This window comes from Triturus cristatus, chromosome 5_2 (assembly GCF_964204655.1).
Source record: "Triturus cristatus chromosome 5_2, aTriCri1.1, whole genome shotgun sequence".
Classification (NCBI taxonomy): Eukaryota; Metazoa; Chordata; class Amphibia; order Caudata; family Salamandridae; genus Triturus; species Triturus cristatus.
Window position 1 is genome coordinate 488,372,209 of NC_140588.1, and position 27,867 is coordinate 488,400,075.

Genomic DNA, 27,867 nt, shown 5'->3' on the forward strand with positions numbered 1-27,867 from the left:
TCCTTGTCTCAAGCGACAGGAGGCAAGCCAACAAGCCCTTGGAGATCACTTGGAGTGAAGACAGAGCCCAGCTGTCCTTCAGCAGAGTCGGAGAGCAGCAGGCAGCTGGGCAACAAACAGAAAAGCATACCTTCCAGACCATCAGTCCAGTAGAGTCCTTTAAGCAGCACATCAGTTCTTCTGGTAGAGCTTAGTTACACGTCCAATAGTGTCTGATTTGATGGGGTTAGAAACCCAGTACTTATACCCAAAAGTGCCTTTGATGTGGAGGTGACTTCAAAGCAGCTTTCTGAAGTGCAAGAGAATTCCTTTCAACCCAGTCCTGACTGCCAGGCTATCTGTGTGTGTGTGTGGTGGGGGGAGGGGGTTTAATCAGTCCTTTGTGTGGGGGGAGGACAGAGCCTAATCAAATTAAGTGTTAGCCCCTCCCTTCCATCCTGCCCGGACAAGGTGATCAGAATGCAAATGTATGAAGATGGATACTCAGACGCACCTATCCTCCATGTGTTTAGGCTGTCTAGAGGGAATGTGCAAAGTGTAGCTATCATACAGGCCAGACATATTTTGGAGACCGGCTGCAAAGCACACAGAGTTATAAGCACAGAGAAATGTTCAGATTGGAATCAAGGACACCCGGCAAAAGACCCCCTTGCAGTAAATAAAGTGCATTGATTGTGTGCAAAGACAGAGATTGATCCACCGTCTAATGCATTGAACTGAGTGCCCACTGCTCCAGTGATGCAATTCACCCAGATCACACATACAATTAATAACTGTTTTGTTGGAACTCTTATGCTGGAAGTCAATACAAGGGTCCAGCAGTTCAGAGTCTTGAGGAGAACCCAGAAATTGGTGTAGGGTTTGAAATGCGTCAACAGTTTTTAGAACCAGGGAGAGCACTTCAAAGAAATAACTAGCACAGTTGGAATTAGTTGATTAAATAGCATAATAGACAAAATACCTGGCATCAGCCAGTCCACATACAGATTGTTTATGCATCGTCTGGTTTTGGCCCAATTAGGCATGGGCAGTTAGTAATGATTTAGTGATGTCAGCTCCCATTGGCTTCCAATTTCAGAGCTGGGGAACACCTTATGTTGATGCATATTAATTTTGTAATTATCATTTGTGAACCTCATGTGATATTGTTATGCTACTTTAAATGTTATGTGGGCGATCAACACCAAAAAAGGCGATTTACTATTTGTTATGTATGTTTGTAGTTCTATTGTCTATGATTATTTTCAGAAAACTGATAAAATGTTTTGCTGACTATGTTGAAAATAAATGGTGATCACAGTAATTGATTTGCGTGATCACAAAGGTAAACACAGATTCTGTATTGGTAAAGTTAGTACTGGCAATTATATATTTCTCAGTTTCTAAAAGTGGCATTTCTAAAACAGTAATGTTAAATCAAACTTTATCACTGAGGAAGACTTATTACCATTCCAAAGATATAAAAAATTTAAAAGCTACTACTCTCTGAGCAGGAATTATCGCTTAAAAGGATATCAAGGAATTCCCAATGCTGGTCTTTAGAGGGGTTAGGCCTCACAGTAGTAAAAAACGAATTTAGCTGTTTGTTACTACCAGGACATGCTAAACATAAAAGTACATTTCCAACCTTTTACTTGCATAGCACCCTGCCCTTAGAGCTACCTAGGGCCTACCTTAGGGGTGACGTATATGTAGTAAAAGGGTAGTTTAAGGCTTGGCAAGTAGTTTTAAATGCCAAGTCAAAGTGGCAGTAACTTCACAGGCCTGAGGCAGGTTTGAAAGGCTACTCCTGTGGGTGGCACAATTAGTACTGCAAGCCCACTAGTAGCATTTAATTTAAAGGCCCTCTGTATGTGGTATACCACTTTACAAGGGCCTTACAAGTAAATCAGATATGTCAAACAGGTATAATTATACCATAATTAGAGGAGAGAGCACGTGCACTTCAGCACTGGTTAGCAGTGGTAAAGTCCACAGAGTCCTAAGGCCAATAAAATGAAGATTCGAAAAAAAGAAGAGGAGGAAGACAAAGAGTTTGGGGTGACCCTTCATAGAGCGCCATTTTCTAACACAAGCCCCCTCCAGCCTAAAGCCAGGGTAGACTAATCAATACCTTGATGGACCTCCTTGCTTACGGTGATAGAACATGGACAATGGCCCTCTACTGCAGGGGCACTTGCAGTTCTATGCCTTTCTGAACCAAGTTGGATCCCTCTGTCTGTACTCTTAGGGGCCACTGACCTAACCCATGGGGAAATCTTTCTCCTTATCTGTGGACCCCATCTGTGCAGCACCTAACTTTAACTTACTCACAGATGAATCCCAGTTGGCAGCCAGTACCAGCATGGCCTACAAAGTGATGTGGCCCTTCCACCCAAGGAAAACTATGTCCATAAGGATAGCAACCAGCAGAGGCCACTGACAGCTGTCAGTGTCAAGAGCCAGGCCCCATGCCATCTGTGGTTTCTCAGAGTGGGGGGGGGGGGGCAATTGCTCCAGGTGCCTTGCATCCTTTCTCCACTCCACCTCCCACCAGTTCAGGGGTGATATCCTGCAACTAGTCTTTGAACCCGGGGTCAGTACCCATAGGTTGAACAAGGATCAGGGGTGAGTCCTTCCTCCCCCTGCACCTGCATCCGGGGTTCTGTGCCCTCCTTCCAGGAGTGGTACAACCAGACAACAAATCTGTCGGGCGCTTGTGGTAGCTGCCCCTTCCACCAGTTCAGAGGTGATTTCCTGAACCTGGCCCTTCAACGCAGGGTCTGTACCCTAAGGCTGATCATGGGCCTGGCAAGTCAGGACTTCCAGGAGTGTACAACTACTCCCCGCCCAAGGGAAACACACTCTGTATGTGTTGTGCAAGAGTCTGCCTGGCACAGGTCTCCAGCCCTCAGTTCCTGTGACAGTGTATGACCTGACCCCAGCCAGAAGGGACCTTACCAGGGTCAGTCTTTGTGTACTCTGATCTCAGAGCTGGCAGCCCCTGGTCCTCTGTTCCCCCCACTGTGGACTCTTTTCACCTCTTACCCCTCCATCTGGGCTTCTTCACCCTCCTCTGCCAAAAAACAGAATTGGCTGGGTGCTTGTGGAAGTCCCCCCCCCTCCCCCCAGTTCTGCTGACACTGTTGGCCTCCCCTCATTGGATGATATTTCAGTAAAGGCTAGGCTTCCCTGCTGGTGCTACCTTTGGGAACAATCCAAATTCTGGGTCTGGCAATGGGGCACCCAGGGTCTCTGCCAACCCCAACCTCTTTGTCTACTCTGAGAAGGGACAAGTTACCCCACCCCCTACCCTGGGACCTGCCTGGGTTATTGTGAACCTCCCCTCCCTTGGTTGGGGGAAACCTGAGCCAATCCCTTTAGGATCACTCTCAAATACCTTTTCAGACACTCTGGTACTCAACCAGAGGTCTGCTTTCTTTGCAAGTTCTCTGGGGTTGTAGAATTTACACTCAACCAGGTGTTGGTGTAGCCCTGGAAAGCAATGACTAAACATGTGCTCTCATGCAATCAAATTATACAGCCCAAAGTGTTTACTATGCTACCCTTCACCCAACGCTCTGCAAAAGTACACAAATTCCTCTCAGGACAGGTGACACAGTTTCTGGCTGGCCACGAATCTCAACTTGCACTCTTCTGTGGTGAATTCATACTTCTGGACCAGGGCCTCCTTTATGGGGGTATACCTTAACCTGTCCCCCTCTTCTATGGCCAGTAGGGCATCCCTTTCACCACCAGGAATATGACTTCATATGCCAGCTCCTCAATCTTCCTCAGGGATCCTGTGCACCTCTAGAGCTACCTCATATGCCTGAAACCACTGGTGTATTTCATCCCCTCCTTAAAGTAGACACCAAGTCTCTGGGTGTGTGGACTGCATATTTAGCACTGGATACAGTAGTTTTGCTGCCACCACAAGACTCTACTAGCTTTGCTTGTTAGTCCAGCCACTTAAAACTAAGCAAATGGGCCAACTTCTTCTCCTTAAGAGAACATTTTTCTCTTCTAGCCTCAGCCATCCTCTCCTCAGCCAGGGCTTTGTCAGCCTAAGCTCTTCTCGCTTCTGTAGACAGCTGTGCCAGCTACAGCCTTTGTCCCTCTCAGTATGTCTGTCTTTGAGCTCCTCCGGGGATAGAATTTGGAGGAGACACTGCTCCCAGCATAGGAGGCTGTAAGGGACTCCCTCTCAGATTGCACCCCTTTTTCTTCTATCGCCTTGTCTAGTCATTTTTCTGCTCCTCTTCCTCTGAGCCACTAGTCTCTTTGACCTATGGTTTGGGATCCTCCAGGTAGTACCAGGGCTTTGTATTCTTAATAAAACTGGAGTTTAAGGCTTGGCAAGGAGTTTTAAATTCCAGGCCGAAGTGGCAGTAAACTGCACACACATGCCCTGCAGTGGCATTCTTGAGACAGGTTTGAAATGTTACTCCTGTATGTGGCACAAATAGTGCTGCAGGCCCAATAGTAGCATTTAATTTACAGGCCCTCGGTATATAGTATACCACTTTAAAAGGGACTTGGAAGTAAATCAAAGATGCAAAACAGGTGTACATGCACCTTAGCACTGGTTAGCAGTGGTTCTAAAGCCAATAAAAAGAAGGTCAGAAAAAGAGGAGGATGGCAACAAGTATGGGTGACGCTTCAAAAAGGGCCATTTTCCAACAGTATTAGAGGTGTGTCTTCCTGTCTATCTATCTATCTATCTATCTATCTATCTATCTATCTATCTATCTATCTATCTATCTATCTATCTATCTATCTATCTATCTATCTGTCTGTCTGTCTGTCTGTCTGTCTGTCTGTCTGTCTGTCTGTCTGGGGGCGCTAGAGTGCGCCAAGCAAGATGGCCGTACTCGTGTGAGGCTCTTGCTGTTCGGGCTACCATCCGCCTGGCATCTGCGTCATTTCTTGCGGAAATCGACAACAGAGCATTGAGAAGGCTTGCGAGGCGATGCGGCATTGTGCAGAAATCGACAGGACTGTAATTAGGCAGTGGTAATCCGGAGATCCCTTACCTGGAACCGGAGCTGGGATCCGCAAGATGGCGGCGACCGCGGCGGTTTGCTGTTTTATGGAGGGCGCGAGAGGAGTCTGAGTGCTTCGGGGAAGGCGTGGATCGCGACGTCCGGAGGGGGCAACTGCTGTCCGACGTCCCTGCCCGAGGCGGTGCTCTTGTCCGACACCTGCGGCACCATCGGGACTGGAGGAGGACGCCGCATGTGATGCCCCGGTAAGGCGCGCGCTGACGCTGTGCGTGGTCTCGGAGAAGGAAAGGCCCCCGATACTGCCCTGCGTGCGGTGAGGAGAGTGGGACAGCGCTGGAGCGCCCTGGGACGGTGGAGGGAATAGTGCTTCTGATTACCAGCGGACAACACCTAAGGCCCGAGATCTGCAGCGCCCGACAGGGGATCCTTTCTGACATCGACAGGGGAACACGGTAGGGGAGCTTCCATTGTGGACTGGGAAGCCTGGGCCTGGATCCTGAAGATACTACTCCTGGGACTGGGCTGCCCTCTGAGAGGGAGTTAAGGAATTTCGAGACCACATCTGTCAGAGGGTGCCCGCCTGTGGAAATCTCTCCCCGCTGTCGCATAGGGGAGCCAAACTTGCTTTGTCGCTGCTGGGGGCTGTATGTGGACGCCCCTTCCCCCCCCCCCCTCCATTTGATGAGATCTTGCGTGCGGCTGTGAGTGACCCGGGAGCTGATTGGAACAATGCTGTGGTTGGGAGAGCACCGCTGCCGGTGGCGGCTGGACATAGGGCTTGCTGCGGAGGGACTCTCTTTCGGCTGGACGCTGCTGTGACGCCGCCCCTTATTGCTGCCCTGGGCCTGGGGGTCTACTAATGAACTGAGCGGCACGTAGAGGATCTGGATACGAAATACACTCAGGGCGGAGAGAAAGTGAGTTACCTGGCGCTTCGCGAACGGTCCCCCTCCCCTATTCCTTTGGTAAAATATCACGCATCCCAGTCCTTGGAGATGGGGAAGCCGGACGGCCGCCAGCCAAAGTTGACTTTTGAAGCACGAAAGGCCACCCGCTCACAGGCAGAACAGGAGGATGATCACGCGGAACCCCAACCCCCCTCCACTGCAGATTTAAAGGAACTCCTGCTCATCATGCAGTCCAGCTTGACCTCCATCGAATCCAAGATAGACTCTATGAATGCAAGGCTGGACGGAGTCACGCATAGGGTAGCCAAACATGAGGACCGGCTGACGGAGGCAGAGCGCCGTATTTCGGACCTCGAGGACACTGCCACTGCTACCACGTCTCGGACTTTGGACATGGAGCGGGCTCTCAAGGTGCTAGCGGCCAAGAATGAGGATTTGGAATCCCGCTCTCGCCGCAATAACCTCCGAATCCTTGGCGTATCTGAGACGACGGCTACAGGGCGTATGGAGGAATTTGTGGAGCGTCTCCTTATCACGCTGTTTGGGAGGGAGGCCTTCTCGCCGGTATTGGTGGTGGAGCGGGCGCACCACACCCTGTCTGCACGACCTGTCCCATGTTCCACTCCCCAGCCGATCATAGCCCGGATACTAAATTGTCGGGACCGCGACGCTGCCCTCTGCCTGTCCAGAGAACATGGGCGCTGCTCCGGTTTGAAGGTATGGAAGTCTCTCTCTACCCCGATTTCACCATGGCAGTGCAGGAGCAGAGGCGAAAGTTTATCCCAGTCAAAAAGAAACTGCAGAAGCTCAATCTGCCCTACGCTATGCTTTTCCCGGCACGGCTTAAAATCACGCACTCGGGGAAACAGTTTTTTTTCAATACTCCCCAACAGGCACAGGACTTTCTTAAAAGCTTGCCAAAGCAACCGGCGGCCCGCGCCTCTCCTCCCCACCCCCTGGAAGAACACGGTGGCGCCTCCGACATAGAGTGACGAACTGCCGCACCGGCCCTACACTAACCTTTGCATAGTGGACAGGAACTTGCCGTCACGATATGCCCTTTCCTGGAAGCAACCTCTATGTCATGGCCGATGGGTGCAGAGGGGAGGAAATGCGACACTGACACTGAACAGGATGGTATGTATGGAATCCTGGGGCACGCTCCCCCCCCCCCTGCCCAGCGCTACTGAGACTGTAATGCACTAGACGGGACGGACCTGGTAAGTTCTTTGTCCCCTTATTGTGACCTGTACGCTGGTAATGACTTTATCCTGCAGAACGCCGATATTTCCGCATTGGTCACCCATTAAGCCATAGACTTAATATATGAACTGGCACGAGATGACCTTCTAATGTTGCCCGAACGCCCTCGCTTCTGCGAGGAGGCTTTGTGTGCCCTCTGGAACCCACCCATCAGGTGAACCCTACCTACTGTTAGTATACCTTGGCTGGGGTAGAAGAGTTTTGGTTGTTTGATCTTCTCCCTCAGTCTTATTGTTTTGGTGGAAGGTGCGGTGTCTCTTGGGACACGGGATTGTGGGGTGGGAGGGAGGGAAGGGGAACACGGCAGGATTGGGCTGCTGATGTGGGAGGGGGGAGGGGTGAAGTTTACATCTGGCCACAGAACCGTACAGATTAATGACTTGCCACAAGACACTGGCCATCAGACCCTGGATGCGAAACCACTCTGCGACTGCCACTTGACACACATTGCTGACCAATATGTATTATTATGTCTGCCGCCGTGACTGATCCCCCGACTGTGGTAAATAATTTAATTACCGGGACTTAATTTGATACAGAAACATAATAAAATAGCTCAGTAAATAAGAGGCAGAATCCGTGGTATTAGAGGTTCGGAATGGGCTTTATTCCAATGGTCGATTATAATCGGTTGCTCCAGGTTCCATCACCACGAAGGTTCAGGAAGTGAAGTACATACGTTATTGACAATCAATTACTTTTATACAATAGGCATTACAGTGAGGCCAATACAAGAGGCGTAACAATTGATAGTGGTGATAATATATTCATACGTAGCAAAAATAGGCGTAACTGGGAGTGATTAAAAAAACGTCATCAGATGTGATGTCATAAGAGGGTGGTTACATGAAAGAATTTCGCAATGTCAGCAGAAATACTTGGCAGATATGCGCGCGCAGCAGCATGACGTGTAATTGACGTGCAACTAGGGGGTGAAGGGGACTTGACATTTAGCTCTACATGTGGCGACAGAAGTCTGGAGGGTCAAGTCAACCTAATCCCAAATCATATCTAACATCCTATGTTTAAAGAACTAAGTTATCCAAAAGAGAGGTCTCTTAGAGTAGAATCTTATTCTATACTGACTATACTGACTGTTAGTGCGTGTACAAGCGTCTAAGTGTCTACACTAGATGCGAGGACGGAATCTTCCATAGTAACAGGGCTACGAATTACTTGCATGAAGACAGAGAAGTCGGGCCTTTGCTTGGTAGCTGGAAGAATGTTTACTTAAGCTACTAGACAGGAATGCATTGGGCAGGGAGCGGAGCAGATAATTTTCGAAGGTGAAATACAGTTCTTGGCAGGCAGCAAGCTGATGTCAGGCTTCGTGAGCCGCGCAGAGAATGAGACAAAGTTCATGGTCACAGATGCAGGCTCAGACTGGAGCTTTCAGAGGCAGAAGACAAGAAGAGTTTGATGACAGAATCAGGGCCTTCTTGCCTGGACTGTAAAATGGCATAAGTGAACCATATAAAGGCGGTGGCTTTTTGTACTTATGAATGGAATATCCAGCCTATTCATGGCGGATCTGAAAGAGGACATGTTAACGGTGGACGCACATGTATTTGCGTCTTCATAACTGGAACTGGAGGGAACATACATGTACTTGTAACATGCACATAGAACCGTTGGGGTCCAAGATAGGGGACATAACTGACCAGAAAAATCCATATTTCCACATTCCCTCCTTGTCCCCTACTTGCCCGTCAAGAGATATCAATCTTCATTAATCCCTTGATCTGTTCATATAGCATCATTTGTTCTTCTTTCTTCTTCCGGGATCTTGAATGAAAATCTTGATGTGGAATGCACGATGTGGCACACAGACCACAAATCGCTGGTCCACATTGCAGACATAGACAGCAACTGAATAGTATGAGAAGGCCAATACCTAGGAAAGATAGGACTCTCCATCCCCAGGCTGATAACACGCTCCAAAACCAACCGGACCAAGTCCAGGTGCCTGGATTCTGGTGTATCTGGCTTACAATCTTATGAAGGCGGGTTATGGCTTTATATACAGATGGCGAATTTTCTGGTATGAATATGCAACAGCTTGATCCGATGACCCTACAAGCTCCGCCCCTATCGGCCAGGATGACGTCAAGGACAAGACGATTTTGAAGCACAACAATCCGCATAGCAGACTGCTCTTCTGTTAAATTGCCTAAGGCGGAAATAGTTTCGTTCACTACTGCTTCAAGGGTTCTAGTCAATCTACGTATCAGCTTACTATTAGTAACGGTACCTATATAAGGAAAGAGACCTTTATTGAAATCTGTGTATTTTTCCCATGCCGTTTCAGTGTAATCGACTATTGGGAGATCTCTCCTTTCTCTATTGTGTACTAAATGAGTATTTCTGTGATAATCAGGAGGAGCTAGGAAAACAGGTGGCAAAAGGAATCCAATGTAGCAGGTACCATCCCAATCTAGAGGCAAACGTACATATGCCGTCTGACCACATATAAAATAGGAATGGCGGGAAGCTCTAAATGTAGACTTGCCTTGATCACTAAATTCTACTACAGTGGTGCATCTACTATGGCCCATATGTATGGAACCATTTTTTCTTACACATAATTCACCTTTTACTGGAAATATTGACATAGCGGGCAAAATTGGAGTAGCTTCGGATTCGACATTTAGGATCATAAGATTAAGCGTAAAATTACCTAATCCATATACTTCATTTTCTAGATCAGTTCCTGTTCTTTTGGGAAATCCCTCCTTGTTAGGATAGCAGACCTTAAGTAAAACTAAATTCAAATTTCCCCATACCCAGTTATCTTGATAAACTGCAGAATTCGAATCCAGAGAATTAATTAAGCTAAACCATGCTCCACAGGAGCCGTTGTGTGTGAACGGGTATGGAAAAAGAGGTAGAATTCCTTTATAGTTCTGATAGGGAGGGAGTCGGCCACATATCCAACAATTTGTAGCATTGCTAACCTGATGGGAATGATGTAACATACTAATAAAAGTGTTATTGCGCAGCGCAAATCTGTATGACAATTCAAGCGGAGGTAATTCACTAAAAGAATGTTCAGCAGTAACATTGTAAACATGTCTAGAAATAGGATAATATATGTGCAACAATATACTTGCAGTAATTATTAAAAGACTTGAGAAAAACAAAATTAATAACGTCACTATACAATGACTACGCAGAGATTTACAGTACGCCTGTCGTTTCAACATTTTTCGGGTGCTTTCTCTGTTCAGGTCCAAGGGATACATGTCCGAGACAATTCAACCGCTTCACCTTGGAGAGGACTTAAACAATCAAATTGCTCGACTCATTGGGTCTGAGCTTTAATTTATAAAGTTCGGAATCACTTTTTTCCACAAAAGGAAGTTTTGAGTCAATGGGTGAAGACACACAAGGTGTGGTATTCACATCTGATTTTAGTCCATGAAATTTCTTGATATGACTTGAATGAATCCATCCTTTTCTGCCTTCGATCTTCACGGCTGTTCTTGTGGTGAGCAACACCAGCTGAGGTGACCGCCACCTAGGTTCCAGCTGAGTCTTTCGATCAAAGTTCCTCACGAGGACCAGGTCTCCCGGAACCACGTCATGGGGTTTCACCTCAGTGTTGTCAGGAAAAGCTGCGGCTACCTGTGAACGACAAGATTGTAGTGCAGCCATCAAGGAAGCCAAATAATCTGTCAGCATGTTACAGTCAATATCAGTTATTTTGCGTGGTATAGGCGTCCCCCACATATTTGGTGGTCTGCCGAAGATCACTTCATACGGGGATAGCCCTGTTCGAGAGTGTGCTACCATTCTTGTGTAAAAGAGTGCAACTGGTAATGCTACTACCCAGTCGACACCTTTTTCTCTGCATATTTTGGATAATCTTATTTTCAGAGTCTGATTATGTCTTTCTACGAGACCTGCTGCTTCGGGGTGTCGGACACAGTGGAATTTCCACTGATAGCCTAACAAAAGTGAAACGTGTTTCATTAATTCGGATGAGAACGGCTGGCCGTTATCTGAGTGAACAACACGTGGTAAACCGTATCGTGGGAAGAATTCTCGAACCAACTGTTTGGCAGTAGTCGGGGCAGTGTAATCTGAAACCGGGTATGCCTCCGTCCAACGGGAAAGAGCACACACAACTACGAGAACATATTTAAATCCTCTACATCGTTCCATCTGGATATAATCCATCTGGAGGACTTCAAAAGGATGATCAGGAGGATGAAATCCACCTTGTTCTACGGGAACGCTTTTTCCTGGGTTGAATTGACAACAGATCATACAGGTACGAACTTTTTGTTTCGCTGCTGCTCGTAAATGCTTGTTGAACCAAATATGTTGAATGCTGTCTAGCATAGCTTTCTCTCCTAGATGCGCTGGACTATGGATAGTGTTAATAATGACTTGGACCATTGAATCAGGAAGGAACCACACAGACTTTTCCTTCATCAACCATCCTTGATCCGTTTGGATCCCTCCTAATTCAGTCCATTTCTTTATTTCTTCTGATGTAGCATGTGTCTGTATATCAATTACATCAAGAGTAGGATCTTTAACCGTCATACAATGTGTTGGCGTCGGGACTATTGTCTTTGTCATGTCGGATGTTTGAGTTTGGGCAGTCTGTTTAGCTGTTCTGTCAGCTAAATCATTGCCTTGAGAAATGATATCAGTAACTTTCGTATGTGCTTTGCATTTCATAATCGATATTGCAATGGGTAAATGTATTGCATCTAATAAGGCGTGAATGAGGGGTCCGTGCTGAATGTGGGCACCGTGAGAAGTTAAATAACCTCTCTCTCGCCACAGCACGCCGAAGTCATGTACGACTCTGAATGCATAACGTGAATCAGTGTATATGTTGACTTTTTTATTTGTGGCTTGAATACAGGCTTGTGTCAGAGCGACGAGCTCTGCTGCTTGAGCGGACAAGGTATTTATGCAATTTGTTTCAATAATTTCAGTGTCTGTTGTGACTGCGTAAGCGGCCACTAGTTCTCCTGTACCTTTTCTCATACATGAACCATCTACATACAACGTCAGGTCTGGGTCTGACAACGGGACATCGGTTAAATCTTGTCTGGGTTTCGTCGTTATTGTAATAACTTCAATACAATCATGTGCTAGTTGGTCTGTTCCATTTACAGGTAAAAGTGTGGCAGGATTCAATGTGTTACAACGTCTGATTTCTATATGTGGCTGAAACAATGTTAGTTCATACCCTGTAAGTCTTGCTATAGTCAAATGTTGTGTTTGCGTTCGATTCACAAGAACCTCCACTGCATGTGGTACTTGTACTGTCAATGGATGTCCTAACACTATGGCATCGCTTTGTCTTATTGCTAAAGCGGTCGCTGCCACTGATTTCAGGCACGCAGGCAGAGCCTGAGCTACGGGATCTAATGTACTAGAAAAATAAGCACATGGTTTGTGTGCTCCTGCTTGTTCTTGTGTGAGTACTGACAAGGCAGTACCTTCGCGTTCTGTAATAAAGAGTGTAAACTGTTTACTGTAACATGGTGTTGCTAAAACAGGTGCTTGACATAAAGCTTTCTTTAAGCTTTCAAAAGCTTGTGTATGTTCCTGAGTCCAAGGGAGAACAGTCGATGTGGCTGCCTCCTGTGTTGTCAACTGAATGAGTGGTTTTGCTAGAAATGCATACTGAGGGATCCACTGCCTACAATATGAAGTGAGGCCTATGAAAGCCCGTACCTCCTTTTGTGTCTTGGGTATTGGCATGTTAGCTATTAACTGAATGCGATCTGGTGTAAGCTGCCTTCCCTCCTTGGACAGCGAGTGTCCAAGATAAACAACTCGCTGGACACAGAATTGCAGCTTAGAAGGGGACACCTTGTGCCCCTTTTCGGCTAGAAATTGTAAAACTGTCAGTGATGCTTTCTCACATTCGGGTTCGCTTCTAGCGGTGATCAGCAGATCATCGACATATTGAAGCAAGGCAGTGTTCACTGGCATGTGAATACTGTCGAGTTCTCGTTTCAGTGCTTGGCTATAGATGCTGGGGCTTTCTGTAAATCCTTGAGGTGCGCGTGAGAATTTGAAGCTACGTCCATTTAAACTAAATCCGAACAAATATTGGCTTTCCGGATCTATTGGGACGCTGAAAAAGGCATTTTTGAGATCAATTACAGTAAAGAATGTTGCTTCGGAATCAATAGCTGTCAGTAATGATGAGATATCGGGGACCACAGGGAATTGTGGCACAATACACTTGTTTAATTCGCGCAGATCTATAACCAATCGATATACTGGCGGGGCCTTCGGATCTGTTCGTTTGAGAATCGGAATTATCGGTGAATTACATACATTGGAGTCTGTTTCTACAACCACTCCTTGGGCAATGAGCTCGTCAATGATTTGTAGTAAAGCCACTACAGCATCTGGTGGTAACTTGTATTGTCGCATTCGTGGTAGTACCACTCCTGCCTTTAGTGTAACTCGATATGGTGTAATATTCATGCAACCAACATCAGTAGGGCCTTGTGCCCATAGATGGGGAGGTAAAGTCTGCAATCGGGGATCCATGTCTCTAGACACATAATGACCTTTAAAATCACGTAAAAACAATCTTACTCCTTCCGGAGAACAACATATTATAGCTCCTAGAGCTTTCAATGTCTTTATTCCTAACAGGTTTTCTGGACATGAATTAGTAAGCAATAAATCTGTAGTTCGGGTCAAAGGTCCTATCGTAAGTGGAAGAGGTTGTGACACTTCATTAACAATAGGTTTTCCTGAAAAACCAAGGGAAATATTCTGTGAGCCTGAGAGGGGTGCCCCTGGAACTTCACTACGTTTTATAGTTGTTCGACTTGCCCCTGTATCGAGTAAAAAATTTCTGTCTTGGCCTAATAATTCACTATGTACATAAGGTCCTTCTTGATCTACAGGGATCTCGATAAGGGGTAAGTCAACTTCCCTCTCTAGGCTTGTTCATGCGTATCGTTGATAATCAGGATAGTCATACTGTGCGGTCTGGTACAGTTGTCGTGTCGTGGTTTGCGTGGCAGCAACAGGCAACGCTGGTGCAGCTGGCACAAACTGTATAGTCTGTTGTGGAGCTGGCATGGACTGTGCATGCTGCAAGGCTCCTTGTTCATTCTGATCCTGTCTAAGTGGCCGTGGTCTTTCTTTTGTGATACCTGTGGCGATATTACGCTTCAGGACTGGACAATCGTGTACATGATGACCTAGTTGTTTACAATAGTTGCATGTCCCTTTTACAGGTCCTGCTAAATCACCAGAATGTGTCGTACCCTTTTTATGTCCTTCAGCTGGAACTGTTTGGGAGACTAGCATTTTCATTTTCGTGTCTTTCATGCGTCTTTGTTCATGATCTTGTTCCTCTCTAATTCTATTGTGATGATACTGTAACATTTGTAACATTTGTGATGGAGTGTTACCTTGCCAGGTACTCTCGAATTTTAATACTCTATTCTTCACTTGGGGCAAGGAATTTTCAACTAATTTTGTCACAAACAGATGTGGGTAGGACTCGCTACTTGCTTTTATACCACTATTTATACCAAAACATTTTTCGAATCGGGCATAGAAATCACTAGTGTCTTCATCTTGCTTTTGTTTACAGGCTGAAATTGCACCCCAGTCTTCCTTTTTCGTAGTTAATAAACGTGGCAGTACCTGGACTAATAAACCTGGCAGTGCTTTAGTTTTGTCCCCAAGCCCCGAACCTGGACCTCGGGCCTTTTCTTCATTTTCTAATGCTGTCCAATCTATCTTTTGGTCTCCTACCTCCCACTCTTTTTCCTTGAGTTTTTCATAAATGCCAGCAGGCATTAATACCTTTAATATTGTCATAATGTCGGGATAGGTATACTCTCCCATGAGTAACATGTCTTTAATTTCTCGGTGGAAACCCGCTGGGTCTTTGTCATGACTGGGTACCACTTTCTTCATTTCTAACAATTCTATTTTCGATATGGGCGTATATACATATACACGTTTAAACTCATTGTCCTCGCCCTTTATTGGGTGCACTTCTCGTAAGGGATTCTGTCTGTCCATGTAATACGTGGTTCTTTCCTTGATGGGCAGTGAGACATGTTCTGGGTATATAAAAAGAATGTACTGCTTTCTTGATTCTAGTATCTCTTTAATTAACTTAGTACCTGAACCTCTCCATCTATTCTTGAGTAATTCGGTCAATATATCAGGTAAGGGACCCGGATCTGAATGTTGGCTTTTATATAGTATAAGAAGTTGTTGAATCATATAAATCCCAGCTAAACGCTGTTCATCTGGGGTGAGATTCAAAAATGTGTGTGCTACTGTATCATCACTATACTTCCCGGGACTGTCAACCCAATGGACAGCTGACCTGGCCAATTCTTGTTCATCCATAGAATCGAGAAAATGATAACCCCTTTGTTCTCGGAGTAATTTATCAGCTGCTTGGAATGAATGCTCGTTAGACCTTATATTTATTATTGGTGTTTGAAAATTCCTGTTATTTTCTAGACCTATCGGATGTATCGGATCAGTAAGACATCTAGTACTATTACGAGATCTTCCTCTACCTACATAGGCTATAGTTTCTGACTGTCCTGTGGGCAGTCCTGATGCTTCTTCCTCGCTTCGTTCGAACTGGTCTACCGCTAATCTTTCTTCGTGTAGGCGTTCTATTTCTTTACGGATCTTTCGGCACATGGCTATTATACAGTTTTGCTTATCATGTCTCCCTTCTGATATATTCTGGCTCCATCTGGTAAGAATCTGCATTGCTTCCGGGTCTACCCCCGGTCGGTCTTGATTTCTGATCACACAATTTATGAGGAAACGTAACAGTTCCCCCTGTATCTCCACTTTCTGGTATTCCATAGCTCTGTTAATACATTCAGAATCTTGCCCTGTTTGGACAAAATGATATATATTATCTAGATGCATAGTCATTCCTGGTAACTTCCCTAAATACACCGCGGCTCGTCTGATACGTAATGATGCCAGGGTCATTTCGTCCTCTTTTCCGGGCACAGGGTCATATCTACAATCTATAAGAAGTTCCTTAAGCGTACGGGCATTTATGAGTTTGGGGGTACGTGAATGTGCTGACTCTTGAAAAGTAAGTTTATTTATTCTAGGTGGCGTAGAAAAGATATTGGTAGCACCTCCGGTAGCCCCGTCTAGAGTATCGGGTGTGAAAGGATTCGTTGAACGTGATACAGCAACTATAGGTGTGGATACAGCTATAGAAGTAGCTGTAGGAACAGATGCAGAAACAGATGTGCTTGCCGGAACTTGTGTCAGAACCTGTTGCTGTAGGGATACAGGTACTGGATCTTGGCGTTGAACCTCCCTGGCAAGCGGTCTATGTGGGGCGGGATTAGCATACTCGGGAGCTGCGTCATCTAAATATGAGGAAAGAAAAACATCTTCTGCTGTTCTAGGATGCCCCTTAGGATGTACCTTTATTGGAAATAATGGGGGTGGCAAGTCTTTTGGTATCCCCGCAGTAGCCTTAGGTAATCCCTCGGCCAGAAGGGGATACATACCCTTCATAAGGGCATGTCTTTGTCTGTCTACTTGTTCTGATTTTACTCGTGTACCTTCTTCAATGAATAGATTTTCTTGAACTTTATTTGAATTCTCTTTACTCTTCTCTTCCTGTCTACGTGCTTTTTCTGTGCGTCTATACGATTCTTTACGCCATAATTCAATGGCGTCCTTCTGTGATTGTCTAGCTTTCTTTTTCCATAACTCTTCCTCTACTTTCACGATGCACTCTGCATCCCAGGTCCCAGCTGCGGGCCACCTCTGACTTTCTGGTAATTCCTTAGTGTAGTCTACCCATAAATCAAGAAATAATATAGCGTCTAAGCCATGTTTATGATACATGAAGTACCCTGGAGTGTCCCTAGGAGGAATAGGAACAGCTTCTTCGAGTACCCCTTTTCTTGTTGTGATCTGTCTTAATTTCGAAAAGAGCGGCATATTGAAAACTGATCTGATACTTGATTTTGAACAAACTTAATGAGAACTGATCTGATACTAGATTTTGAACAAACTTAATACAATAAACACAATAATGAACAGTCATTCATACCACAATATACTGAACGTATTTAAAACATTTAACATTTAACATTTAACTGAGCAACGATGATCTAAGAAAAACTTAATCACTAAACATAATACTCGACTTGAACTGAATTATTCTGAATTTATATACTTGATATACTAGATATACTGTTAAACAGTACAGATACACTGCTGAAACAGTGCAGACCGGATTTGTGTACCCAAACCCGTCTGGACCGGCACAACTTATGTGCACGCCAGAACGCCTCCCCAGTAATGGTACTCACCGGGTAGCTCGGAACGGAAGGCCTCGGAGACTGAACTGAACTTGAACCGGACTGGACTCGACTCGAACACTTCGGACACTGGACTCGACTTCGGACTTCGGAAAACTGGTGGGCCTCTGTATACCTCGGATCTTGCTCTCTCAGCTAGGCTCTGGTCGGGATACTTCGCACTTCTCACCGCCTCGTCTGGGTGTTGATCGCAGCCTCAGTCGCCCCCGCTTGACCGGAGGGAGATACAGGAAATCCTGCTGGTACGCGTTGTTGTCCGTCCAGCTGTGGCAGGAGACCGGGCCTGCAACGCACCACCGGCGCGTGAGATGAGAAAGTGTCCCTGTTCGGGCGCCATTCATGTGGTAAATAATTTAATTACCGGGACTTAATTTGATACAGAAACATAATAAAATAGCTCAGTAAATAAGAGGCAGAATCCGTGGTATTAGAGGTTCGGAATGGGCTTTATTCCAATGGTCGATTATAATCGGTTGCTCCAGGTTCCATCACCACGAAGGTTCAGGAAGTGAAGTACATACGTTATTGACAATCAATTACTTTTATACAATAGGCATTACAGTGAGGCCAATACAAGAGGCGTAACAATTGATAGTGGTGATAATATATTCATACGTAGCAAAAATAGGCGTAACTGGGAGTGATTAAAAAAACGTCATCAGATGTGATGTCATAAGAGGGTGGTTACATGAAAGAATTTCGCAATGTCAGCAGAAATACTTGGCAGATATGCGCGCGCAGCAGCATGACGTGTAATTGACGTGCAACTAGGGGGTGAAGGGGACTTGACATTTAGCTCTACATGTGGCGACAGAAGTCTGGAGGGTCAAGTCAACCTAATCCCAAATCATATCTAACATCCTATGTTTAAAGAACTAAGTTATCCAAAAGAGAGGTCTCTTAGAGTAGAATCTTATTCTATACTGACTATACTGACTGTTAGTGCGTGTACAAGCGTCTAAGTGTCTACACTAGATGCGAGGACGGAATCTTCCATAGTAACAGGGCTACGAATTACTTGCATGAAGACAGAGAAGTCGGGCCTTTGCTTGGTAGCTGGAAGAATGTTTACTTAAGCTACTAGACAGGAATGCATTGGGCAGGGAGCGGAGCAGATAATTTTCGAAGGTGAAATACAGTTCTTGGCAGGCAGCAAGCTGATGTCAGGCTTCGTGAGCCGCGCAGAGAATGAGACAAAGTTCATGGTCACAGATGCAGGCTCAGACTGGAGCTTTCAGAGGCAGAAGACAAGAAGAGTTTGATGACAGAATCAGGGCCTTCTTGCCTGGACTGTAAAATGGCATAAGTGAACCATATAAAGGCGGTGGCTTTTTGTACTTATGAATGGAATATCCAGCCTATTCATGGCGGATCTGAAAGAGGACATGTTAACGGTGGACGCACATGTATTTGCGTCTTCATAACTGGAACTGGAGGGAACATACATGTACTTGTAACATGCACATAGAACCGTTGGGGTCCAAGATAGGGGACATAACTGACCAGAAAAATCCATATTTCCACACGACTCATCCAACATACCGGTTCCTCACATGGAACATACGAGGACTAGGTGACCCGCGCAAGCGCCGCCACATCCTGGCATATTTAGACCGTCACAATATACAATGCGCGATGCTGCAGGAAACCCATTTTAATCCTAGCGCTACCCCTACATTTGCATCTCGTTGGGCCAGCTATGCAAGTTTCTCTTCCTACTCATCGTATGCCCGAGGCACGTGCATTCTCGTGAGGAAAAAATCTCCCATACACTCCTAGTATGGTATGGTAGACAAGCAGGGTCGGTATTCCATTGTCTGGGGCAGATTAGCTGCACAGACCTTCACATTTGTCTCATGCTATGGGCCTAACTCCGATGACCCTGAATTTTTTAGACTACTCTGGGGTAAAATCCTGGAAATAGGCACCACACACTTGCTATGGGAAGGAGACCTAAATGTCACCATTGAGCCTGCTTTAGACCGCTCACACCCGCAACCCCGCCACTGGTCCACATCCCAATCCACTTTAAAAATGATTGCTGCTGATCACGAGCTCGTTGATGCGTGGCGACATATGCATCCGGGAACAGACCTGTTTCACCACGGCTCGGGCCTCCTGGTCCAGAATTGACATGTGGCTTATTACTAAAGGGCTTATCCTTATCCCATGGTTGACACACACACTCCATCTCCCTCGCACTTACTCCGACCATTCCCCGGTGCTAATCGTTCTCACCCCTCCGCATGAAAGCTCTCCATTATTGAATCCACTTTCCCTGCTTGACCCAGTTTTAAAACAAGAACTTGAACAGGAGATCATAGACTTCTTCCCGCGCAACGAAAACTCGGTTGGGAACTACTCCACGATTTGGGAGGCATTTAAAGTAACCATTCGAGGCCTGTGCATTGCCAAGAGCGGGGGGATCCTGAAAGATATCATGTCTAGACTGCGGAGGCTTGAGGGTGATCTCAAACATAACGAAACTACAGACAGCGCCGACGCCCGAGCTACTGGCACAGTTTAGGAGTACACTAGATGAGTACCAAGACACTGCGGAACACGAGTGTAAATTCAGGGGAAGGTACTTTAGGGCGTGCCAGTATGGGGAGGGAGACAGGCCGGGCAGGGGGCTGGCATCACTAATCCGGCCCCTGTGGTTCTCGAATACAGTCCTAGAGATTGAGGATGCAGATGGCCAGATCCATAGGGATACGGCGGCTATAGTGGCAACCTTCCGAAGTTTTTATAAGTGTTTGTATAAGGCTCAAAGAGATCACTCTACTGAGTTTGATTCCTTTTTTGAAGACACCGCGATTGCGTGGTTGGGGGATGGCCAACGGAAATTTCTGTTACGTCATCACGAGGATGAGGAGATGATAACCGCTATCATGAAGCTGTCATCTGGGAAGGCGCCAGGGCCGGACGGCCTCCTGGCGGAATTCTATAAAACCTTTCATCACCTGCTCATCCCGATCCTGCGACAGGTATATGAGGAGGCTAAGGAATCTGGTGTTCTCCCCCCCCCCCCTCCTCTATGCGAGAAGCCCACATTATCTCCATACCCAAGCCAGGAAAAGATGCTAAGTATTGCGATTCGTACAGGCCCCTCTCCTTAATAAACGTGGATGCGAAAATCCTAGCTAAATTAATTGTCAACCGTATCAGCCCCCTGATGACCGCATTGGTACTCCCGGACCAGTCGGTCTTTGTGCCTACTAGAGGTACCTCCCACAACTTGCGCACGCTGTTAGCGCTACTGCAGGATATGGACCCGGAAACCAACGCCGCAGCAATATTCCTAGACGCCACTAAGGAGTTTGATTCCCTGGAATGGGATTACCTTGCCTTCGTGCTGCAGCGAATGGCTCCCCCCCCCCCCCTTTCTGGCCTGAATCAACCTCCTGTACTCAGGCCTGCAGGCACGAATCCTTATTAACGGTGCACAATTCGCTCCCTTTGCGATAACCAGAGGCACTCGACAGGGGTGTCCCTTGTCACCCCTTCTATTTGCTATAGCCATTGAACCACTGGCAGCTAAAATCAGACAACACCATCGGGAGCATGCCCTGGTCTATCCGGAGAGACAAATTTGAATATCATTATATGCGGATGACTTGACGCTATATCTGCGAGACCCCGCCGTAAGCCTTAATCCAATCCTCTGTGTTATGATATTGTTCGGCAGACTGTCCGGAGTAAAGGTGAATTGGGGTAAATCCCAGATATTCCCCTTGACTGACTCCACCCCGCGTTTTGAGCCTGATTATCCATTGGCTTGGTGCGCAGAATCAGTCACGTATTTGGGCATCCGCGTCTCCCGCTGCCGGGAAGAGTTGATGAGGGACAATTATGGCCGCGTATTGGATCAATTGACGGACAAAATAACCAGATGGATTGCGATGCCCTTATCTATGGCCGCCAGAGTATCTTTGCTTAAGATGATGATTTTACCTAAGCTTCTCTACCTGTTTACTAACATACCCTACGCTCCGAGCCGCCATTTTTTAACAGCATCAAATCACAGCTGATTAGATTGGCATGGGGCGGGAAGGGCGGGAAGAAGCCCAGACTGGCTTGGGAGGTCCTCACGCGTCCCTTTGACGCTGGAGGTCTGGAGGCCCCTGACATTGAATTATATTTTATCTGCGCTCAGGCTCACTTTGCGGCCTACTGGATCCATCCCCCCATACATGCCTAATTTGGCAGTGGAAGATGGATATATGGCTCCCACTCCTTATTCGGCATATTTGAGCGCCCCCACCGTACCTAGACACCTGGCCTCCACTACCGTCCAATGCACCACTCGTGCTTGGCGGGAACTGGCGCAGAGACTCCAAAGCCCCCTATTATACTCACCTTTGGCACCTCTGCAAGGACGGCACGACATACCTGTTACACAGGAGGAGGGATGCTGTTGGATGTTCCGGAAGCTCTCTCGGCTCACTTGGGGTCAACTGTACACACACGGGACCTTTTGCACCAGTGAAGAGTTTTTTGGTGCCTCCTCCCCCACCCCGCTGGAACGCTTCTACTATGTGCGACTAAGACAGGACGTTCGTGCCCTTGCGCCTTGCTTTCCACTCGAACCGCCCATCATGGTCTCCCTGCACGTCCTACAACAACAGGATCCTCAGAGCATGTAGTCTAACGACTGTACACCACTACACAGAGGGAGAGGGACCCTGCCCCGGCCAAGGCCAGGTGGGAGTAAGACAGGGGACACCCCCTCACGGAAGAACAGTGGTCCTTCTGCTGTCGGCGGACTGGCGACATTTAGGCTAACAGCAGATTGCGACTTATACATTATAGATATTTACACCAACTTTATTATACACCTGCCCGATTGCACCATCTCTGGCTGCGCGACAATGACCGCTGTGACCGATGTGGAGCAGAGGGTGCAGGGTTTGGACACTTGGCCTGGGATTGCCCACTGATCCGGCAATACTGGAGGGTGGTCTTTAGCGCATTGGAGAAGATGACCGGGTGCACGTGCCTGATACCCCCCTTGTGGCACTCTTGGGGTACACTGAGAAATTGCCTGTTAAGGTCCGAAAATACACTTCTCTGGCTCTTCTGTTAGCAAAAAGACGGATTGCATGCCGTTGGGGGAGAGGACGAGCTCCAAAATTTAAGGAGTAGTTGAACGATCTTATACATTTTCAATATCAGCTTCACACTTATGCTCAACTTATGCCTTTTCACGTTTTTTGGGTAAATGATGTTTATTAGAGACCTGAATAGTTGGCTGACTAACTTGCATGCCCTCCTTACGCGGCCGGCCCGATGAGTTGTAGGCGGCTTGCTGTGATTCTTCCCCTACCCCCTCCGATATGAAATCATACGAGATGCAGTGCCGGCCCGCTGGGATGTAGGCACCCTGCTGTGTTAACTTTGCCAACAGTCAATAAAGGTCTTGTTGAAATTAAAAAAAAAAATTAAAAAATCTATCTGTGTGTATATATATATTCACTGAAAAAACCATAGGTTTCACACATGTTATAGTTAGCGGAAATTTTACTGATAAAAAACCAATGAAATTGCCCCGTTATAGTTAGTGCTGGCAACTATAACTCACGCGACCGCAATCCTCTGCTGATGCTAATACTGTATTTAGACACTTATTTGCCCATGTCTTCTTCCATACATTTTTAGCTATACATATATTACAAATATTTTTTTTTATAAAGACACATATGTCATCAGCAGAAGATTGCGGTCGCGTGAGTTATAGTTGCCAGCACTAACTATAACGGGGCAATTTCATTGGTTTTTTATCAGTAAAATTTCCGCTAACTATAACATGTGTGAAACCTATGGTTTTTTCAGTGAATTTGCAAGGTTTTTTAAATGCTAATTCCTAACTATAACGTGTGTGAAACCTATGGTTTTTTCAGTGAATTTGTACGGTTTTTTAAATGCTAAGTTACTTTACGCCATTCGAGGCGTGCGCGCCCACTTAACGCAGTGCGTTCCGTGCACGGTTTTTATCAACTTTAATAAGCCCTGTACATTTGGTGGCCTTCGGCCACCAAAAGCACAGGGGGTGGGGTCAATGTGGATAGTGTTTTTTTTATTTCGATTTTATAATTTCATGTTGCCAAAATATAGTTTTTTTACTGATGTAATAAGCCCTGTACATTTGGTGGCCTACGGCCACCAAAAGCACAGGGGGTGGGGTAAGTGTGGATAGTGTTTTTTTTATTTCTATTTTTTACCGTACGCTTACGGTAAGCGTACGGTAAGCGTACTCGGCGAAATTGCCGAAAAAAAAATAAAACCGTTTTTGCTCTTGGGGGATGTTTGGGGACTCCCTCAACATGACTATGTGGGAGGGAGTTGTCAAAACAGCCCCGTAACATGTTTTTTGGCATCATGTTTGATAAATAACACTCAGTGCGAGAGACAAAATGGCGGACGCCGCTTCCTGGTTTCGGCCGATTCGAATGTTTACTAAGATCTAAGAGCCAATCAGAATCGCGCTCGCGCACGCCACCGTACGCGTACGGTAAGCGTACGGTAAGCGCACCGTAAGCGGGCTCAGATATATATATTGATTTAAAGGCTATTTTCTCAGAATCTACTGAACAGATTTACACCAAACCTACAAAAGGCACTTCCTTGACATAGGGACTACCTCTCTGCCAAATTTCTAGTAATTCTGTTCAGCCGTTCGGGCTGTAGCTGTCTAAAGGTCCTATGGAAAAATGCATGGGAAAAACGCGTTTTGGGACCCCCCTTTTATCTCAGCCCCCGCTTGACGAATCCCCCCCGAGACTTTCAGGGTAGGAGCGGAGCGTAGCGCCCCACCTATTTTGAGAAATTCGCGAGGATTCATCGACCGGCGCCAAAGTTATTCAAAATAGAATGTTGCGGATTTCCTATGGAAAAGGGGTCCTAACTATAACTACCTACTGGCGACCGCCAGTAGGTAATATGGTGCACGAAAATACGGGGAAAGTCGAGAAATGGTGTTTTATTTCAAACCACTTATACGAAATGTGAGAGGTACCCTTACAAACGTAGGGGGCAGGGTCAATTACAAAAAATCTAAATGATTTCCCCTCATGCAACACTTAATTTCCTCACTCGCTAAATGCTCTCCTACTCACACTTCAGCCATGCACCTACTGAAAATCTGAACTTAATTATATATTATGATGTTTCATTTTAAATAATATAATGATAGTATGAAAAATCTGTTGAGACAATATAAAAATTCTTTAAAATCAATATTGTTACAGTTTAAAACAAGACCTTATCTCTACTGATATTGTTCACCAATTAATGATATCTATACAAATACAGTTCAAACATCAATGTATACATATTAAAAACACATTACATCACAATAATCACATAAAAAATACAAATACAAATCTGGCATAGGACCTACCAGATTCACAGATAGTATAAAGAACATGTAGTTGTCTACGCAGCGTTTCGGTGGATGGTATTCGATAAAAAACACCTTCTCAAGGACTCTAATTTTGTGACATCAATCATCTAAAAAGATATATAGAAAATGATAACTATTTAGAAATAAAATAATCACATATAGAGAGTTCAGTTTCTATTGATGCATCCATTCTCGTTTTATTTCAAACCACACTTTTCGCCCACTCGGACCTCGAGCACATGTGAAACGCAGCATGTGTAGTTTAAAAGAAAACAGTTTCTCGACCTCCCTGTGTGAGCTCTATTTTGTGCATTGTTTTTTCCGGCTAGCACACTCCTCCAGCCATTGCAGTTATCCCCTAACCGGTCCGGGCTTTTTTGGGAGCTTGCTTTGGCAGATATATATAGGAAACTCTGGGTAATTACCAAGATTTAGGTTGAGAACAACTCCTTTACATGGAGCACTCTACAAAAGCACCAAACCCCAAAACTGCTCACCTCAAATGTCTTGTTTTTCTAGCAGAGTTTTTAAGGCTAGGATTAGCAAAGAGCCATCCACACACAGATAGAAAAGTGACAAAGTATTTTGCTATTTTTACATCAAAGTCTTAAAGCATAGAATCAGCTAGTGTCTTCCAGGCCGAGCTGAAAAATTACAAAAACCTTTTACCACTCCAGGTGTGCAGTATTACACCTTTGGATCCAAGCTACCCTGAACATGAATTAAATCAGTCCCTGACACGTGTTTTTCTCTCATTAGAGCTTGTCAGGGAGACATAAATTTGTCCAGACACAAGGGAGCAAGCACCCAGTATAAGTCAAAATATTGCCCTTTCAAGCTTTGAGTGCTGCATAATGTATTCAAAAAGGGAAGTAGGGAACCCTGGGTAGATTCCAAGATTTTGGGGGAGAGCAGCTCCTTTACATGGAGCACTCTACAACACCTCAGTAACTCGTCACCTCAAATGTCTGTTTTCCAGCAGAGTTCTGATGCAGAGTATTAGCATAGTGCCACACAAGGAGTTTCTTATGCCATTTTTGTAGGAAAGTCTTTAAGCATAGAATCAGCTACTAGTGCATTCCACGCATCTGTGTGTGTGCGTGCGTGTGTGCGTGTGTGCGTGTGTGCGTGTGTGTGTGTGTGTGTGTGGATTAGATAGATTGAGAGATAGATTGAGAGACAGATAGATAGATTATAGTTCTGAGATTCTCATTCATTAATTAAAAAAACAGCACACACGTATTTGCCTGTGCTACATTAATGGTATCAATTAAAGGGAGAAACATTTTTCTATTTTTGGTCTCCAGTAATTAAGGCTCTGTTTCCTAGCAGCCATTCAGAGAAAAGTATCAGAAAGCTTTAAATAGCCATGATAGACGTTTCCTTATCGTGAATCCTGTTAATCCCATGACGAAGCAGGAACACCAGGTAGTGATCAACAGTGCTCAGAGACCGATATTTGCCTACCCATGAACTCATTAGTTTACTGGGCAATATTTTTTGAATCTGCAGCCATTTTGTTGTGTTCTTGTCTACTATTTTTCCATCGAGTAAGGGAAATATTGATAAAATTGGCAGTCGTGCACAGTAATTTGTTTTTGTATTCTTCTGTGTCTTCCGCTCTATTTGCCGGTCGGTGTTTATTGTTAAGTATAGTTACCATTGTATTTTAGTTTATTTATTTAAGTAATGAAAACATTTGTCCAGGTGCCTCTATGTGTGTAAATAGTCAGAACTGAAGCAACCTATGCCTTTACTTAATTTTTTATTTTTTTATTTCAGTGCACACGTGTAATGTGGACTCCACCACTCCGTGAAAGTTTCTCGTACCCATTTATTGTTCTTCAGATGTTCATTGTGACTCACATTCTCAGGTACCTGTTTTTTCTCCTTCCCTGAACTTTTAATGGACTGAAGAACAAGATATATGCGGTCTTAAAACATGCTGTGTACATGCGAACGTATATCATGACATGAGTTAAATACTGAAATAGAATAGTGGTTGTATTTTTTTTCCGATTGGAATTTTATTTGTGTTAAATAATGAACATGATTTCAATCACTCATGTTTCTTTACATTCACAAATAAACGTATGGCATGCACACAACAAAAGACAACCAACTCATGCAGGTATTGAAATCGTATGCAAGGCTCACCCGTTGGTACCTATCACCAGTCACATGCAATATTGATGCTAATACTCTGCTGTTACATATATGAGCTAAACAGGGTCATCAAATTTGATTTGATCAAATATGTACAAAGTGCTTCTTATGTCAAAGCTGATTTTTTTCCCATGCTGCTTGATTACTTATGCTGTCATCCCTCAAGTCAGTGTTATATATGACTGGAACATTTACATCTCTGTGCATCCTTTTACGAGGAGTAATCACACCAGAATGAACTTCCAAAATGCCTATTTTCTTTTTCTGCCACAGACTGTTTATCAGTGTTGGGTATTGGTTTCTGAAGGGTTTTGCTCATCCTGGTTTTCAAGTTTCCTGCCAAAATGCAACATTGCATCATAATTCCAGAGCACGTGTTTCAGATTTCAGATGCGTGTCATTCAGTTCCACCAAATATTACTTGCGGCTCGAGCTTAAACTTTTGTCAGCAGACAATACTTTAATGAGCATTTTTTAGCTAAGAAAGACTAACCCTTGCAAACAGTTATTAGGCACTAGCTGGGAAGATCCCCTGGGCTCCACCCACACTAACGTTTGTGTGTACAATACATCACTGTGCAGTTTGCTTCCCAGCTGAGCATGTCTCTTTATCATTTACGTTTTAGCTCATTCACACGTACTTCACCCATGAACAGTCAGCTGATGTAGATATTGGCCTCTAGAGGACGCCATTGCAATTTTACTTGTTGAATGTTATGCTTCTGCAAGAGCAGGCGACTTGCCATGCCTTGTGAGCCAAGATTATTTTGTAATCACAAAAGCTTTAAAGAGGATTCCCAACAAAC

At 45.3% G+C, this 27,867-nt stretch overlaps 1 protein-coding gene across 1 annotated transcript in view; it reads left to right on the top strand.

The window, feature by feature from the left end:
- DPY19L1 (dpy-19 like C-mannosyltransferase 1) overlaps positions 1-27,867 on the top strand; it is a 519,970-nt gene that overhangs the window by 205,715 nt on the left and 286,388 nt on the right. The window contains exon 8 of the mRNA XM_085607487.1: positions 26,678-26,769. Within this exon, the coding sequence (XP_085463613.1) occupies positions 26,678-26,769 (92 nt within the window). The remainder of the gene's footprint in view (positions 1-26,677; positions 26,770-27,867) is intronic.